Source organism: Nelumbo nucifera, chromosome 5 (genome assembly GCF_055504915.1).
Source record: "Nelumbo nucifera cultivar China Antique chromosome 5, China Antique-T2T, whole genome shotgun sequence".
Taxonomy (NCBI): domain Eukaryota; kingdom Viridiplantae; phylum Streptophyta; class Magnoliopsida; order Proteales; family Nelumbonaceae; genus Nelumbo; species Nelumbo nucifera.
The window spans coordinates 32,742,162-32,760,567 of NC_142653.1; the positions used below are offsets into that span (position 1 = coordinate 32,742,162).

The 18,406-nt window shown below is 40.8% G+C and overlaps 1 protein-coding gene across 4 annotated transcripts in view; it reads right to left on the reverse strand.

Moving 5' to 3' along the window:
• LOC104599954 (crossover junction endonuclease EME1B) overlaps positions 1 to 18,406 on the reverse strand; it is a 30,053-nt gene that overhangs the window by 3,915 nt on the left and 7,732 nt on the right. The window contains exon 11 of one of the 4 annotated variants that reach the window (XM_088886981.1): positions 2,327 to 2,642. The exons of the other annotated variants lie outside the window; for them this stretch is intronic. Coding sequence (XP_088743107.1) covers positions 2,621 to 2,642 — 22 coding nt within the window. The 3' untranslated portion in view covers positions 2,327 to 2,620. Of the gene's footprint in view, positions 1 to 2,326; positions 2,643 to 18,406 lie in introns of those variants that run through there. 4 annotated transcript variants of the gene reach the window in all.

Here is an 18,406-nt window from a genome sequence, read left to right on the forward strand (position 1 = left end):
GCCTCTGCACTTGACCTTGCCACAACCGCTTGCTTCTTACTCTTCCAGGAGATCAAGTTTCCACCTACAAAGGTACACACTCCTGATGTAGACCTCCTATCATCTAAGCATCATGCCCAGTTTACATCTATATAGGATTATAGCTTCAGATTCTCATGATTTGATAAAAGAATACCTCTGTAGGGGTGCTTTTTCAGATATGCAAGTATTCTCTCAATAGCTTCCTAGTGTTGAACCCGAGGTGCATGCATGTACTAACTCACAACACTGACAACATAAGAAATATCTGGTCGTGTCATACACAAATACAACAGTCGGCCAACCATTCTTTGATTTCTCCCCACATCCTTTACCAACTCACCATCCACACCATTAATTCTGTGATTTGGATCAATAAGAGTGTCTGTTGGTTTGGTTCCCAGCTTCCCAATCTCTCGCAGTAAGTCAAGTACATACTTTCTCTGTGAAATGAAAATCCCATGCTTGGATCTTGCAACTTCAATCCCCAAGAAGTATTTGAACTCACCAAGATCTTTGATCTCAAATTCTTGCTGCAATGATTTTTTGAGATCATCAATCTCCTCCAGATCATTTCCTGTCACCACTATATCATCCACATACACAATCAAAATTGACACCAAAAATCTCTCCTCTTCACAAAGAGGGTGTGATCAGATTGTCTATGTGTATCCAAAACGGATGAGTGCCCCTCTGAACCTGTCAAACCAAGCCCTAGGTGACTGTTTCAATCCATACAGAGATTTTCTGAGTCTGCACACTCTTCCTTTACCAACATTTTCATAAAAGCCTGCTGGAATGTCCATATATACCTCCTGTAAATCACCATTGAGGAAGGCATTTTTGACATCAAGCTAGAACAAGGGCCATGAATAGGTGGCTGCTAGAGATAAAAGGATACGAACTGAACTCATCTTAGCTACTGGTGCAAAGGTTTCTAGATAATCAACACCATAGGTCTGAGTATACCCTTTTGCTACCAACCTTGCCTTGTACCTCTCTATCTTGCCATTGGCCTTATACTTCACTATGAATACCAATCTACATCCGACTGTCTCCTTGTCTAGGGGAGATCAACTATTTCCCAAGTTTGGTTTTTAACCAAAGCATCCATCTCATCTTGCATGACTATTTTCCACTCAGGTTTGGAGAGTGCCTCAATAACATTCCTGGGTATAGACACAGAATCCAGGGAAGAAAGAAAAGCACGGTAGGAGGGTGATAAGGCACTGTAGGAAAGATGGTGTGAAATGCAGTGGGTTGTACACTTTCTCTTCCCCTTACAAAGTGCAATGAGAAGATCAAGGTCAGTGGAATCAGCTGCAACAATGGTGTTAGGGACAGGAACATTATCATCAGAAAACATAACCTGCTCAAGAGGAATAATTGGAACTGTATTTGCCGAACCTGGAGCTTAAGAAGGACTAACAGAGAGTGGTGTGGGTTGAGGACGTGTGGAGTCAACCATCATCTACCAGCGCTGATAGTTCTGTGAGGTTGCCCGTAGTGGCTCAGGTAATGAAACTGGAGGTGCAGGTGCTAGCTGAACTGATGGAGGCACCAAAGAAACAAGAAGAGGAACAGATTGTGAGTTTTCCTCCCCAAAACTCTCCCCCTGAGGAGAACCACTCGAGAAGAAGGTGGATTCAAAGAAGGTAACATCCATAGTGACAAATTTGCTCCTCGTCACTGTGTCATAACAGAAATACCCCTTTTGGTTCTGAGCATACCCAAGAAAAACACATTTCTTGGCCTTAGGATCCAATTTCTTGGGATGAGGGCCAAGAATGTGAACAAAGGAAATACAGCCAAAAACCCTCAGAGGTATGTGAAATATCTCCCCATCTGGAAAAAGAAGACTAAATGGCACCTTAAACCCCAAAGTCTGTGAAGGAACACGGTTAATCAAATGCACGGCTGTAAGAATTGCATCTCCCTAGAACTGCAAAGGAACTGAAGCGCATACCATAAGACTCCTTGCCACCTCCACAATGTCTGTTTTTCCTCTCAGCAACTCCATTTTGTTGTGGTGTATATGCACGACTACTCTGATTAACTACACCATGTTCTAAGAGATACGTGGTCAGGTCCTTCTCAAAGTACTCTCTAGCATTATCTGATCTAAAAGCCTTAGTTCTCACTCCAAATTGTGTGAGAACCATCTGGTGGAACTGTCATACCAAGTTAGGAACCTCATCATGTGACCTCATCAAATATATCCAAGAATATTGTGTATAATCATCCACAAACAAGAGAAAGTAACGGAATCCTCCCATGAAAGGGATATGATATGGCCCCCATACATCAGTGTGAACAATATTAAAAGCAGTACTTCTTTTATTACTTGGTTTAAAAGACTGTCTACAATGCTTTCCTAACTGACAACTCTCACACTCCAAAGTAAATAATTGAACAGACTCAAACAACTTTGGGAAAAGATATTTCAAAGAACTAAAAGAAAGATGTCCCAAGCGATTGTGCCAAAGCATAATCTGGTTCACTGACTCTGACCCACTACTACTGCTGCTGCTAACATGATGGCCCTAATGTCTCGGAATCTCATCTAGAATGTAGACTCCATTCACCTCACGACCACTCCCAATCATTTTCTTTGACTCCAGATCCTGCAAAACACAATTACCAAGAAAAAAAGTCACGGAACAATTCAAATTTTTTGCCAAAGAACTAACAGACAATAGGTTGGTATGAAGTCTAGGGACATGTAAAACAGAAGACAGAGCTATATCATTGGTCACTCTAACTGTCCCCTTCCCAATAATGGGCATATGTGAACCATCTGCTATAGAGACTCTGTCTCTACCAAAGCACAATTGATAGGAACTGAAAAGGGTAGGGGCATTAGTCATGTTCTCAGATGCTCCTGAGTCTATAATCCAGGTAGGTCCCTCCTTACCTGAAGTGGATGAAAGATTTGTAGTTGCATATGAACTACCTGTATGTGTAAAGGAAGTGATGTAGTTAGCTCTTGCATTCTGCTGTCCATCTGGAAGGCTAAAGCTAGGTGAATTGTTAACAGCTGTTATTTTTCCTATGTATAGTACCGTAGGGGTACTATTGTACTTTTGCTCCTTTTTATTTTAGTTGTTGTCGCCCTAGTATATATATTAAAAGGTTGCGCCACTAGCAACGATCTTTTGAGCTCTCAGTTCTCTCTTCTCTCTTTTCTCTCTTCTTTCACTCTTCTCTCCTGCATAACATGGTATCAGAGCGGGACTACCAGATCTGAAAGGAGAAGTCAAGCGAACAGTTTTTTTTTCTTCGCACCAGATTTCTAGATCTGTCGCTCTCATCTGTTGTTCGGCTAATTGAAGATCTCACACATTGAAGTAACCTTTCTCTCTCTCTCTTACCTTTTTTTTCTGGTCGTGTGCCGGGGTAGAACCTGTACTAGGTTTGCCGAGTGGATGTGAGGTGATCAACACCTCTTTCTTTCCATTTTTGTGGGGTCGACTGATCCCTATGAAATTGTAGGTCGTGAGGACCTTTTTTGTGTGCTGCAACAGCAGCTTTTATGGTGAACTGAAGGTTAGAAAATGACCAGTACTTGTTGTAACAGTAGTTCTGTTGATGCGTATGTCAAGAGATGACCTATATGCACTGTGACAACACTTGTGTTGAACTTGAAAGTCAAGGGATGACCTGTTAGTGCTGTAACAGCACCTATAACAATACTTTAAGGCTGTGTACCCCATTTAAGAGTTGTTTTTGAATCTGAAATCATGAGTGGTGAAGATTCTACTACATCCGGTGTTTCCTCAATGCTAAATGGAATGAGTGGGGGTGTGGACCTATCCTTTCCCATGGCTGTTATCCCTCTTGATGGTTTAAATTATTTAGAGTGGTCAAGAGGGATCAAGTTGTACATCACTGCAAGGGGAAAGATAGGTTATACTAATGGGAGAATCAAAGAACTACATTCTGGGAGTGTTGAATATGACAAATGGAACCAGGAAAACAGCATGGTCATGTCTTGGCTTTTAGTTTCTATGCAACCTCAAATAAGAAGGAATTTAATGTGGCTGAAACGGAAAATGAGATCTGGGAACAAGCCAAATCAACATATTCGGAACTGCGACACTATGCAAAAATCTACCAACTACAGGCAGAATCGTCTACTTGTAAACAAGGGGAGAGGTGTCTATTTGTGTACTACTCAGACTTGACCTCTGTCTGGAAGGAGTTAGATCATTATCAGAGTGTGGACTGGAAGTGTGATGAAGATGCAAAACTGTACAAAAAACTTGTTTCCCAACAGAGAGTATTTGCTTTCTTACATGGTTTGAACCCTACATATGAATCTATCAAAGTCCAGATCCTAGGTAGCAAGGATCTTCCATCAGTTCAGGAAGTTTATGCTCTTGTACAATCAGAAGAAAGCAGAAGGAAATTGATGAACAGTTCTGGAGGAGATGCGGTTGTGTTGATAGCGAAAGGGAGTGTTACTACTGATGGGGGAAATGCTTCTAGAAAGGGAGATCTTCAGAAAAAGATGGATGACAATGACAAATTGTGGTGTACTCATTGCCAGAAACCCCGACACACCTGAAACACATGTTGGGATCTTCATGGGAAGCCGAAATGGGCTCAAGATCTGAATAAGAAGCAAGGTTCAGATATGAATAAAAAGTCATGACAGCAAGGTACAAGAAAACACACTATAACAAACATGGCTACTCGAGAATCAGCCCCCCATTCATACTATGACTCAGACACATTCATCTGGATCTGACCCAAGGGAGGATATTATAATTTCCTTCTGTGACCATTTAGAGCTCTATGGTAGAGCAATTCGTCAGATGGATGCTCCTCCCTCAACTTCATTTGCGTCTACATCAGGTAACTCTGCCACAGCTTTCCATGTTGCTTCTCATAACCCTAACACTCCCTGGATCATTGATTCTGGAGCGTCAAAACACATGACTGGTACGTCCTCCTACTTTCAAACCTATCACCTTCTTTCTAGAAGAGACAAGGTGAGACTAGCTGATGGATCATATACTACCATAGCTGGTCAAGGAACCATTTCTCTCCCTCTCGGCCTTACCCTCTCTGATGTTTTACATGTTCCGAAATTTCCCATTAATTTGTTCTCTGTTAGTAGTATTACTAATTCCTTAAACTGCTCAGTGACCTTTTCCCTTCTTACTGTGTAATCCAGGATCTGGTCTCAGGGAGGACGATTGGTAGAGGATGTAATGGTTGATGGACTTTACATGCTGGAGAATAAGGGTGGTCTTCAAGTTACAGAGTCTAAGAGTCAGTCCTGTAAGAGTCAAGTTTATTTATGGCATTGTCGTATTGGTCATTTATCTTTTGAGAAATTGAAAGTGGTGCTTCCAGAATTGTTTAAGTCAATGTCTGCTTCAGATTTCTCTTGTCAAACTTGTCAATTGAGTAAGCAGTGTAGAACTCATTTTCTTTCAAAAAATAATAAATTTGAATTTCCTTTTAACATTGTTCATTCTGATGTGTGGGGGACCCTGTTACTTTACCATCTGAGAGTGGCTACAAGTATTTTATTACCATTATCGATGATTATTCTAGATATACATGGGTATATCCCATGCGGACCAGGGATGAAGTACCAAAAATTGTCCAAGATTTTTCAGCGGATGGTCTTCACCCAATTTCAAACTGAAATCCAAATTTTTCAGTCAGATAATGCCAAAGAGTATTTTCATAGTGATCTCACGGAATTTTTTGCGTTACGTGGTTCACTTCACCGTAGCTCTTGTGCCCGAACACCACAACAAAATGGTGTTGCTGAAAGAAGGAACCGTCACCTCCTTGAAGTGGCTCGGGGTTTACTACTCCATATGAATGTTCCAAAACGCTTTTGGCTTGAGGTTATCCTTTGTGCTACCTACCTCATCAACCGTATGCCCTCTCGTTGGTTAGAGTGCAAAGCCCCACATCAACTTCTCTTTCCTAAGGCCCCCCTTCTTCCCATTCCTCCTCGTGTGTTTGGTTGTCGTTGCTTTGTCCAAAATTTGTTCCCCACTTGTGGGAAATTGGATCCTCGTGCTATTCCTTTCATATTCTTGGGGTACTCCTTCACTCAGAAGGGATACCGTTGTTTTGATCATGTTTTTCGAAAATTCTATGTTTCTACAGATGTCTCTTTCTTTGAGAGTGAGCCTTTTTTCCCTGTTTCTCCTTAGGGGGAGAGTAGGAATGAGGAGAAACTAGTTCAGCTTCCTCCTCTTCCTGATCCTCCTCCTTTTCGTGTCTTCTTCCATCGTCACAAAGGCCAACCAAATTCAAGAGTTGTGGATAATCAAAAAATTGTACCTCCAGTGCCATTAAACTCTTCGGGGGCGAATCATACTCACTCAGGTATCTTGGTTCCCATTGATGTTCTTGACCCCATTGCAATTGATACCTCTGTTGCTAATGACCTTGACCTTCCTATTGTTCACAGGAAAGGTGTTAGATCGTGCACCACTAAATACCCCATTTCCCACTTTGTTTCCTATGAAAACATTTCACCCTCCTTTCGAGCCTTTCTCACATCCATTAACAGTGTCCCTATCCCTAAGAATGTGGCAGAAGCTCTTTCAGTACCTGAATGGACAGATGCTATGAAGGAAGAAATTAATGCCCTTCATAAAAATGGCACATGGGAACTTTTGCACCCGTTGCCAAGATGGGTGTGTTCACAGTCATAAATGGGTGTTCATAGTCAAACATAGGGCTGATGGCACGGTGGAGAGGTATAAAGCTCGTTTAGTGGCAAAGGGGTTTACACAAGTGTACGGAGTTGATTATGCAGAAACTTTTGCACCCGTTGCCAAGATGAACTCCATTAGAGTTCTATTCTCTCTTGCTACTAATCTTGACTGGGATCTACATCAGCTTGATATCAAGAATGCATTCTTGAATGGTGACCTTGAAGAGGAAGTTTACATGATATGGTTTTCAGGCTCAAGGCAATGAACAAAATGTGTGCAGGTTGAAGAAGTCTTTATACGGGCTGAAACAATCACCGAGAGTCTAGTTCAACAAATTCCATGCAGCGGTTCAGCAGAGAAGATACAAGCAATGTCAATCTGATCACACATTGTTTGTGAAAAGAGAAGGTAAAATTGTTGCTTTGATAGTATATGTTGATGATATAATTATCACTGGCAACTGGAAGGATGAAATCCAAAAGTTGAATTTTCTTGCCACAGTTTGAAGTAAAGGATCTAGGTCCTCTAAGATACTTCCTAGGAATTGAAGTTGCTCGCTCAAAAAGGGGTATCTTCATTTCCCAAAGAAAGTATGTCCTAGATTTACTCCAGGATACAGGAAAAATGGGAGTGAAGCTAGTTGACTCCCCCATTGATCCTAACCATAAATTAGGTGACAGCCAAGGTGAACCTATCAAGGATGTGAAACAGTTTCAGAGACTTATAGGGAGATTGTTATATCTTTCTATGACCCGCCCAGACACTGCTTATGTAGTTGGTGTCCTTAGCTAGTTCATGCATGCCCCTATGACCACTCATCTTGAAGTAGCAGAAAGAATCCTTTGATACCTTAAAAGGTTTCCAGGTGCTGGCTTGTTGTTTCAAAGGCACGGACATTTGAAAGTTGAAGTGTATACTAATGCAGATTGGGCATGATCCCTAAATGACAGAAAGTCAACTAGTGGCTATTGTACCTTCATAGGAGGAAATCTAGTTACCTGGAGAAGCAAAAAGAAAAGTGTGGTGGCTAGATCTAGTGGTGAAGCTGAATATCGAGCAATGGCTCATGGAGTGGCTGAAATTATGCGGATAAAGAATCTGTTGAGTGAGTTGGGTTTTCCAGTGGACAGACCTATGACCCTATTCTGTGATAACAAAGTAGACATAAACATTGCTACTAACCCTATGCTACATGATAGAACTAAACACATCGAAGTCGACAAGCATTTTATCAGAGAGAAAGTTATCACAGGGGAAGTGTGTACTCCCTATGTCAGCTCTGAGGATCAACTTGCAGACATCTTTACAAAAGGACTACACCACTCAAGACATCATGATTTATGTGACAAGTTGGGCATGATTGACATCTATGTCCCAACTTGAGGGGGAGTGTTAATAGCTGTTATTTTTCTTATGTATAGTACCGCAGGGGTACTATTGTACTTTTGCTCCTTTTTATTTTAGTTGTTGTCACCCTAGTATATATATTAAAAGGTTGCACCGCCAGCAGCGACCTTTCGAGCTCTCAGTTCTCTCTTCTCTCTTCTTCTCTCTCTTTTCTCTCTTCTTTCACTCTTCTCTCCTGCATAACATGAATCTTTCTTACTCATAAGTTGTCCAAACCTCTCCAATTCTGTTCTCACTGCTGCTACTACAATGGATTCCCAATCAATTTGGGAAAGAGGGGCTGAAGAGTCTCCTATAGTGGTTACATTTGCATTTCCCTTCTTGTTTCTTATCCAAGCAGGCATAAGATTTGGATGAAGCTTCTAACAAGTGTCATTGGTATGCTTAGGCTTCTTGCAATAATAACACACCAAGTCCTTCTTATCTTCCCTTCTAGTCTCAGTACTCCACCTGTCTCCATTCGGCTTAAGTTTTGTTGTACCAACCATAGCCAACTGGTCAATCCCAAGCTGTCTCAACATTAGATTCCTCCTACTCTCCTCTCTAGAGACAAAGGCATAGGCCTGAGAGAGTATCACACCCTCCCTAGAAAGAATATGTTGCCTAGCAATGTCAAATTCAGGGTTCAGCCCTGCCAAGAACTCAAAAACCCTATTCCTCTCTACCAGTCTGTGATAAGTTGTTACATCATTTACACTTTCCCATACCACAATTTCTAAGTCATCTATTTCCTACCATAGGGTTTTCAGCATGGAGAAATACACAGCAAGAGGTTTTTCTCCTTGTTTCATACTTATCACTTGATTCCTTGATAGGCTCTGGTTTCATTTTGCTTCTTAGAATAGGTTTCAGTCGCTCCATCCCAAATCTCTTTAGCAGTATTAGCCCATAGGAAATTTTTTTGCAATATGAGGTAACATAGAATTACACAGCCAGGACATTACCATGTAATTCTCCTGCACCCATCGGGAAGAGTCTGTATTAGGTTTCTTCTCCTCCCCAATGAGATACCCTAATTTTCCACGGGCACCAATAGACATCTTAGCTGATTATGCCCACTCCAAATAATTTGTACCATCGAGTTTTACTGTAGTAATGATCCCAGACCCAAAAATATCACTACTACCTCCAACACCTAGTCCCACAGCACCGGTAGATTTCATCTTGGTATTCCAACTCTCCGTCTTACTTCAAACAGTTCAACAATAAGAAAAAAAAATAGATTGGAAACCTTAAAAAAAATTAATATCACACACAGAAACCAACCCTTCCGAAAGAAGAAAACCCTAGCTGGAGAGAAATATCTCTCCTCAAAAATGGAGAGAGGGCTGACGAACTAAGGACTCTAATCCATATTAGGGTTGTCCAATGGCTGAAATCCTTAGAGCTATTTACAGATTACACAGTGGATGGCATGTTGAGGAAGTGGAGTGAGATTGCAAACTGTACAGAGGCCAAATTAGTAATGAGTGTACCTTGGACCCCACCACCTGTTGGATTCATAAAATTAAACTTTGATGGGAGTAGTAGGGGGAAACCCGGACAGTCAAGGATTGGGGTGTCTTTAGGGATGAGAATGGGGTCATTTCTGCCTTGTTCTCAGGCCCAATTGGAGTGGGTGACTCTCTTAGAGCTGAGATCTCTGTAGTTATGGAAGGAATCTAGAAAGCTAAGGAGATGAATATCAGAAAGCTTATAATTGAAGGGGACTCAAAGGTAGTGATAAGGTGGTTGAATAAAGATAAAAGTGGTTTATGGAATTACAGCAATGAGAGGAGAAAATTTAAGTGGCTGGTGCGGGAGATGGAAGTGAAGATGAATTGGGTTAAAAGATCAGCTAATTCTTTAGCTGATGGATTTGCTAAACAAGGGGTAGAAAGGGACTCAATGTTTTGGGATAAATTGTAACTTTATTGTTTCTTCCTTTCCTTTTCTTTTCTTTTGAAGGCTTAAGTTGTATTTGGAAGATAAGAGTGTTTCTCTTCCTCTTTGTAATTATTTTAATGATGAGTTAATGAATTTGTTATTGATAAAAAAAAAAATCTCTCTCCTCCCCACACCTCCCAACAGAGAGAAAAGTGAATCGATCACTCCAGGAGGCTCAGAAAATTCTAGAAACCAAACCACCCTCTTTAGAAAATCAAAAGAAAACTAACAATACCTGGGCACCCAAGATCAGATCAAAAACAAAGAGTCCAACTTTTCTAGGACTCTTCCCCGTACTCTAGTTCTTCCTGATTTTGATGCCAAACAATAGATCACCTTCCTGATGACTAAATCCCACCAAAAAATCCAAGAACTGGGCAATCTATAGCAGATCAATCAGCCCTTTACCACTTCATGCAATCGGCTGATCTAGGGCTGCATGAGAATGCTTCAAGAAACCCTAGCCGATGCTCTGATACCAAGTATAAATCTGCTGAGTTAAAAAATATGAAAGAAAAGTAGTTTCTTGAAGAGAGAAGGAAGAGAGAAGGAGAAGAAGAGAAGAGAAGTTGAAAAGAAAAGAGAGCAATAATCTGGCTGCCTCCTTCACTTATTATTTATACTAAAAATAATAGAACAGTACAAAGACAACTATGCCCTTATAGGGCGGCAAAACATAAAACAGCATATATAACACTCAAAAACATAATAAAATTTAGACTCACATAACTAATGTGGTCCCCACCTCCTATCTAACAACTAACATAAAACATCTACTCAGAAAAACATAAAACTAATTAATCTTCAACACAATTGTTCAACAGAGCTGATGTGGATATGTCTTCAAATAACTTCAGAGACTTCACCCATTGTATTACCCTTGTCGTAATTACTTCAATTATTACCTCTCTAGACCTTTCCTTATCAACAAATGTTCTTTGATTTCTTTCCTCCCAAACTACCCAACATACTGCAGATAGATGCCCTAAAAGGCTTTGAACAGCAACCAGTAGTAGGACCAAAAAGGCTTTGAACATCTGGCAAAGGAATCCATCTGACCAAAAAGGCTTTTGGATGGATCCTTGGTGTGGGGATGATGCCCTAAAAGACGTCTTCCTGGCTCTATTTACAGTGGCTGCAGATAGATCAGCATTAATAGGTGACTCTAATGTGGTGGAAAATAATGTGGTTACCTGGTCACCAGCTTTTAGGAGAGATTTCAATGATTGGGAGGTGGACATGGTAAACCTTCAAAGTGAACGGCTGAACCTGCAAACCCAAGACACAAGGTGCCGGAAGTGTTAATCCTTCCTTTGAAGGAGATAAGCACCAAAAAGGCTTCTTCCTTTGAAGGAGATCACCAGTGTTAATCCTTCCCAAGAAGGCTTCCCAACAAAAAGTTCCAACCCTAGGTGGAATCAGTTTACCCCATACTGCTTTAACTGGAAAGGTTTGCCCAACACTATCAGTAGGCATTATTAAAGCTTTAAAGAAGGAAGCACAGGAAAAAATACCAGAAGAAGAGGGGATCCAAATGCGTGAATCCGATTTTGAAGGGTCCAAGCAGAATCCTTGTAAGAAATGAAGAGACAAAAGACTGTTTAGATCTGAGTCCTTGGTTCCCCTTCTGAAACCCAAATCCCAATCAAGCTCAAGACCCTCAGCATGAGAAGAAAGGAAGGTGGAAACCGGTTGTAAGTACATGTTGTTCACCAAGACTGCGATGGCAATGAAGATATGAAACCAAAGCCACAGAAATACCCACGGCAACACACAAGCCAATGAGGACCTGCGATGAGCTCAAAGTCATCACGAACCTGCAATGAGCTAAAAGCCATCACAGACCAGCGACAAACGAGAATACTATTAACTAAAGTCACCCATAACAGGACATCCAATAGGATGAAGTAGGACACATCAAACCAGCCCTGACGTCACCCACGCCACGTTAATATAGGAGACCCGCAAAAGGAAGTAGTATGCGTGTATTATGAGAATCCTCAAACAAAAAGGAAACCTCGTCTTGGAGAGATCTCATGAGACACATGGCAAACCCTTAGCAGTGTCCCCTAGGCAGCCGATACCGAATCAAAGATCCCCTATCAAATGGGAGTCAAATCCCTTTTGGCTCCTTTCCTTTCGGACCTCGGGATCTCTCCCTATAAAAGGAGGCATGAATCATAGCGAACACACGACTCTGTCGACAGAAGTTTGTAGCCTACCCTCGTTCCTAGCCTTCCTTCGTCCTTCAAGGAGACCACCACACTCAACCTTACCACACCACTTAACACCAGTTTATTCTGGTAATCAGACAAAGCAAAGAGAGGGAAAGCAATCTTTCAAGGGTAAGTCTCCCACCCACAAGTGTTCCCAGAGCAAATGTAATACTTGATAAAAGGAAGGTAGGATGGCATGTATTGACTTCCAAGGAGAAGCACTAATAGCTCAAGCCAACACTCCCACATCCCAACCTTCAACCGTCAACCCATGAATACTCAAAATCACCTTGGCCCATAATCTATGTTCTCTATTGGTAGCCTCCACAACCACTTCCCTAGTAGAGCCACATTTCTTTTCTAGAAATTGCCAATTCTTAATCCTCCAAAGTTCAAGCCCTTGGTTACAGTTTTCCAGTTGACCTTTTTCCCTTTCTTTCCTCCCCTAGTAACCATAAAAAAATCTCTAACTATTTTCTCTAGGCTTTTGGAAACCCCACTAGCATTTTGAATACTAATAGAAAATAAATAGGTAAGTTGGTCAACGTCGACTTGATTAGGGTTATCCTCCCTCTCAAAGAAAGGTAGTTCCTCTTCCAAGGAGCTAATCTCTTTGTGACTCTCTCCATCACTGGATTCCAGAAATTGCCATTTCTCAGATTATCTCCCAAAGGAAGGCCCAAGTAATTCATGGGTCAATTTGACACTTCACAACCCAAGATGGCTGCACAATCTGACATCTCCCTAGCATCCATATTCACTCCTACTACACAACTCTTATCAAAATTGATCTTCAAATTTGGCATTTGCTCAAAGAGTTAGACCGCTAACTTCAGATTCCTTACCCAACTAAGATCACCTCCTTCACAAAATAGAATCATGTCATCAGCAAATTGCAAATGTGTGATAGGCACTCTATCCCTTCCCACTCTCCAACCTCTCACCAAGTCCCTAGAATCTGCTTTTTGGATTAATCTCCCCAACACATCAGCTACCAAGGTAAAAAGAAAGGGGGATAGAGGGTCACCTTGCCTGATCCCTCTAATGGCTGGAAAGTGATCAACTACAGTCCCATTCACTGGAATCAAGTAGTGGAAAGTCCTCAAGCAGCCTCAAATCTATTTATACCATTTCTCCCCAAATCCAAAGTTTTTCATGACTTCCACCAAAAAGGACCAATCCACCAAATCGTAGGCCTTCTCCAAATCCAGTTTACAGACTATACCATTTTTCCCATTTCTTTTGAAATCCTCAACACTTTCATTCACAATTAAAATTTGATCAATAATTTATCTGTCTTTTACAAAAACTCCTTGATTTGGGGAGATGATAAAGGGAAGCACAAATCTGATTCTTCAAGACAGCACCTTTGCAATGATTTTGTATAAACTATTAACCAAGCTGATGGGTCTGAATTCTTTTGGGTGGTTGCCTCTACTTTCTCTAGGATCAAAGCAATAGAAGTTGAATTCAGCCCAGGATTAAGTACCCCTCTCCCAAAAAATTCATTGAAGACCCTCAATAAATTCTCTTTTACAACATCCCAACAGTCATGATAGAAAGCCATTGTAAACCCATCCAGTCCTGGTGCTTGTGACAAAGCCACATATTCTCAAAACGAAATGGAGTTGGATCCAGCCCTCTCATGTTCTCCTCAGATAGAGAAATAGGCCAATGATCGGAAGTAACTCTAGGTAGAGCTTTTGACGCCAAATCTCCCCAATGATCCTCCCAATCCAGTGTGAAAAGGAATCTATCAAGTTTAGAACAGATCAGGTTAGCCTGTAGGTTGGACCAAGTAAACATGTAAATAGTATATGAGGATAGGATCAAAGAAGCCATTGTGGATTATACGAATATCTACAAGGAGCTGTGGAAAAGAAGGCTGAGGATGGATGGACTGATTGTTAACAGAATTCTAGATGAGGATGCCACAGATCTGGAAAAACCTTTCATTGAAGAGGAATTTAGGGAAGTCATTTTTCAAATGGAGGGGGATAAACCACTGGGCCAAGATGGACTGATTGTCAACAGAACTTTAGATGAGGATGCAGCAGATTTGGAGAAATCTTTCATTTTTCAAATGGAGGGGGATAAAGCACTAGCACTGGGCTCGGATGGTCTCACAATGATTGGGTTGGAGCTTTCTAAAACAGGATCTGATGAAAGTTTCTGAAGAATTTCATGCCAATGCTTCCATTCAAAGATGCCTTAATTCAACCTTCATCACCCTAGTATCTCAGAAAGAAGATACGTGTGAACTCAAAGGCTTCAGACCTATCAGCTTGTTGGGAAGTGGGAACAATCATTGCCAAGATTTTGGCTTCAAGATTGAAGGGGGGGGGGGGGGGGGGGGAAGCTTTTATGGAAGGGAGGAAAATACTAGATGAGGTCCTTATTGCTAATGAGTTGGTTGACTCAAGTCAAGAAAAAGGGAAGGTAGAAGTGGGATAATCTTTAAGGCTGAAAAGGCTTTTGACCATTACTTGGAGCTTCCTTGACTATATGTTGGCCAGAATGAATTTTACATCCAAGTGGAGCAACTGGATCAATGTATGTGTCACCACACCCACTCCATCTTGTGCGAAATTTAAAAGTTCAATGGGTCTTAGACAAGGAGACTCACTGTCTCCATTTCTCTTTGTTGAAATGTATGGCCATAGAGAGCAGTTTTGTCTTTTGGTAAAGCATTGTATTTCCCCTGTTAAGAATCACTTGACAGGGGCATTTTTGTAAGTTTACACATTCTAAATAGTGGAATAACCGTTCAGGTCGATAGGGGAGAAGAGTTGGATCCGTATCTTCTTCCTAAAGACCTCTTTTCTCTCTCACTTTCTTTCCTCCTTGCTTTCTACTGCACAAGACCTCTCTCTCTCTCAACCTTTTTCCCTTCTTTTCCTTTTCTTTTCTCACCTTTTTCTCAAGTTGTAACACTCTTCAATATAGTCATGGAGGCCTTGAGTAAGCTCAGACATGGGCAGTTGAAGGAGCCAAGGAGGGTACATTCAAGGTTTTGAGCAGTGTTTAGGAAACTGGAATAGGTAGAAAACCACCCAAAACCAGCTGACCAGCCAGTTTAACCGGAGAACCAGTGAACCAATCCCAGTTTCCTAAAACCATTTGGGTCTCAAATATGTGGAATTTTCAAACTGAAAATATCAAGATTTGAACCCTGACCTTTTTTATTGTCTTGTTAGTCGTTACCATTAATGATTAATCCACTTCATTATTTGTGTTATTTATGAATCCTTTACATAACTACATATTGCATTAATGCAAAGAAAATGTGATTTAGGAGTTTTGAACCCTGGTCAATTACTTTAAAAATTAAAGAACTAACCATCTATCCACCATACTCAAATAGAACACTATTTGTACAATACATTATTTATAGTATTTATGTGTCCCGTGGTATATACATGTATATGCCACATCATCACAGTTCGACCTCCAGTTTGACCATGGTTGAACATTTGACCCATGAACCTCTTCCCTTTCCGGTTCTATGTACGGTCTGATTCTCTAAAAATTGGTTTTAAGGCTTGTGATAATATGAAGCAAATTCTTTTGTTTCAATTTGCAAATGACACCATTTTCTTTTGTGATGCTTCAGCAGATCAACCGGTCCATCTGGGTTATTTATTAAGGTGGTTTGAAATGGTTTCAGGGCTTAAAATTAATTTACCAAAAAGTGAAATAATGCTGACATGGGAAGAGAACATGGCTGACCAATTAGCTGGCATTTTGGGCTGCAAAACTGGGAAATAAGCAACCACCTATACTGGCTTACCCCTCGGTGCAAAAAGTAGTTCTAAGAGAATATGGGAAGCAATCATGGAAAGGTTTGATACTATGTGAAAATCAAAATATTTATCAAAAGGTGGAAAACTTACCTTGATTAGAAGTGTTATGTCCTCCCTCCCAATCTACTACCTATCTTTCTTTCAAGTTTCCACCAGTGTTGCAAAACATTTAGAGAGGAAAATGAGGGCATTCCTGTGGGCTGGATGGAGAAACAGATTAAGTTTCACTTAGTGAACTGGAATACTATGTGCCAACCTACAAAATATGAAGGCCTTGGTGTCAGGAATATCAGAAAAATCAACAAGTCTCTTCTTGGCAAATGGTGCTGGAGGTTCTACAGGGCAAGATGAAGCTTATGGAAAATGATTATAGCAGAAAAATACTAACTGACAAGACACAGGTGGGACTCTAGGCCTGGCTTCTCCCCAATGGTGTGTGCAGTCTGGAGCAACATCCAAAAAGTTCTCCTTGAGTTCCAGAAAGGAACCAGTTACAGGGAAAGGCAATCAAATCAGCTTCTAGAAAGACAAATGGTATGGGGAATTTACACTGAGAGAAAAACTCCCCAAGATAAGGATGCCAGTGCTACAGTTGAAGAGTGCTTTGCCTAGTGAATGAAGATATAATTTGGGGCCCACCCTTGAGCTTCTAAATCTCATTCAGGGCATAAAACCTAATATAGTCTGGATGATGACAGGATTTGGTCTTGGGAGAAATCATGCGAGTTCTCAGTGAAACCATTCACTTAATCTCCTATGTAGGAAAAATGCTTTTCCTTGGGCCAGAATTTGGTGCACCCACATTCCATCAAAGATATTTCTTGTTTAGACAGCCACTCATGAAGGGTGTCTGACAACGGACAAATTAATAAGAGAGGGTTGCCCCTATCTGATGCTCTCTCTTCTTTATGCCACGAAGTCCCAGAGTCTTCAAATCATTTCTTCATCCAATACAAGTACTCTTACCAGGTATGGATAATGGCAACTTCCTGCATTGGCCTTCATTTCTGCTTCCTGGATTCACTATTACAGCTTCTGTAAGGATGGACAGTTAAAGGATTAAATAGAAGGGGCAAGCTTCTATGGAATACTTCTCCAGCTGCCATCGCCTGGTTAATTTGAAGGAAAGAAATCATCAGATTTTTGGCAACACATTCACTGACTTGGAGGAAATTAAAAATAACCTTACAGGCTTGTTGTGTTCTTGGTTGGGTGTACAAAGAATATTTGAGGGCATCCCAACTTAGGCCTCATTCGTTTTTCGGTAAACAGGGGCAGGTAAGTTGGTCAGCATGAGAGTTGACCAATTTATCCATGTCCATTTTTCGGTATTAGTGGGTCCCACAGAAAAGAACAAATCCTGAATGCAGCAGTTAGCTGGGTAAGTATTATCCTCCACCCACTTGGATAAATAACTATCCTGCCCATGGGGAAAATTGCTAACATATGATGAGACAACATTGTCCCTTCAACAATGACACTTTCATGGACAAAACAGTCATTGTTTAACATTACCTGGGAAACAAAAGAACACTGGTAAGTGCACTTACCTGGGTAAGTGTTTCCCAGGAAACATTTGCCCAGGTAAGCACGGTAAGTGGTTTCCGGAAAAACAAACAAGGCCTCAATTCTTTTTTTTACAAGTTGGACCTTTTTTGGCTGAATACTCCTTTTGTATATTCCCAATGTACAGGTTCTCATTGTACATGGGCTGATGTATCTCCTTTTTGCATGGTTATATAAATACACTATCTTACTTTTTTGCTTTTTCACAATAAAAATAGAGGAGATAGTGGTATACCACACATCTCAACATCCCAACTACAGAAATACGAGTGTGCCATGAGATGCTAACTCTACTCCTTCAGTTTTAGTTGTTAAGCTATGTATCACTACCACTGTGCTTTACTACACTAAATATAAGGAAATTTTCATATTTTTAGTTTCTCAAATAGTAAGATTTGCTACAAAGATTGCCTACATGGATAATAAGCACAATAGACTACCCTTGAGCAAAGAGTCCTGTTTCTCTATCCAGATGTATAGAATAACAAGCAATTATTCATGTTGCAAGACAATAATTTGCCTAGTTTATCTTCATGGCAGATCCAATTTATTGGTGAGTCTGAACTTAAATTATGGGAGATGTGGCAAGTTATATGGTCCCAGATTATTTTACAGGCCCTGCAGCCCAGAAGTAAGCACTTGCCAATTTAGGAAAACCATGTATTCAAATCGTTTAAAAAGAAAAACAACCAAAAGTACCATGCTATCAACAAAAATGTAGTTCAGAATTACATATGCAGTGTGCGGTGTGGCTATAGCAATGCCAGTATCATGCCAT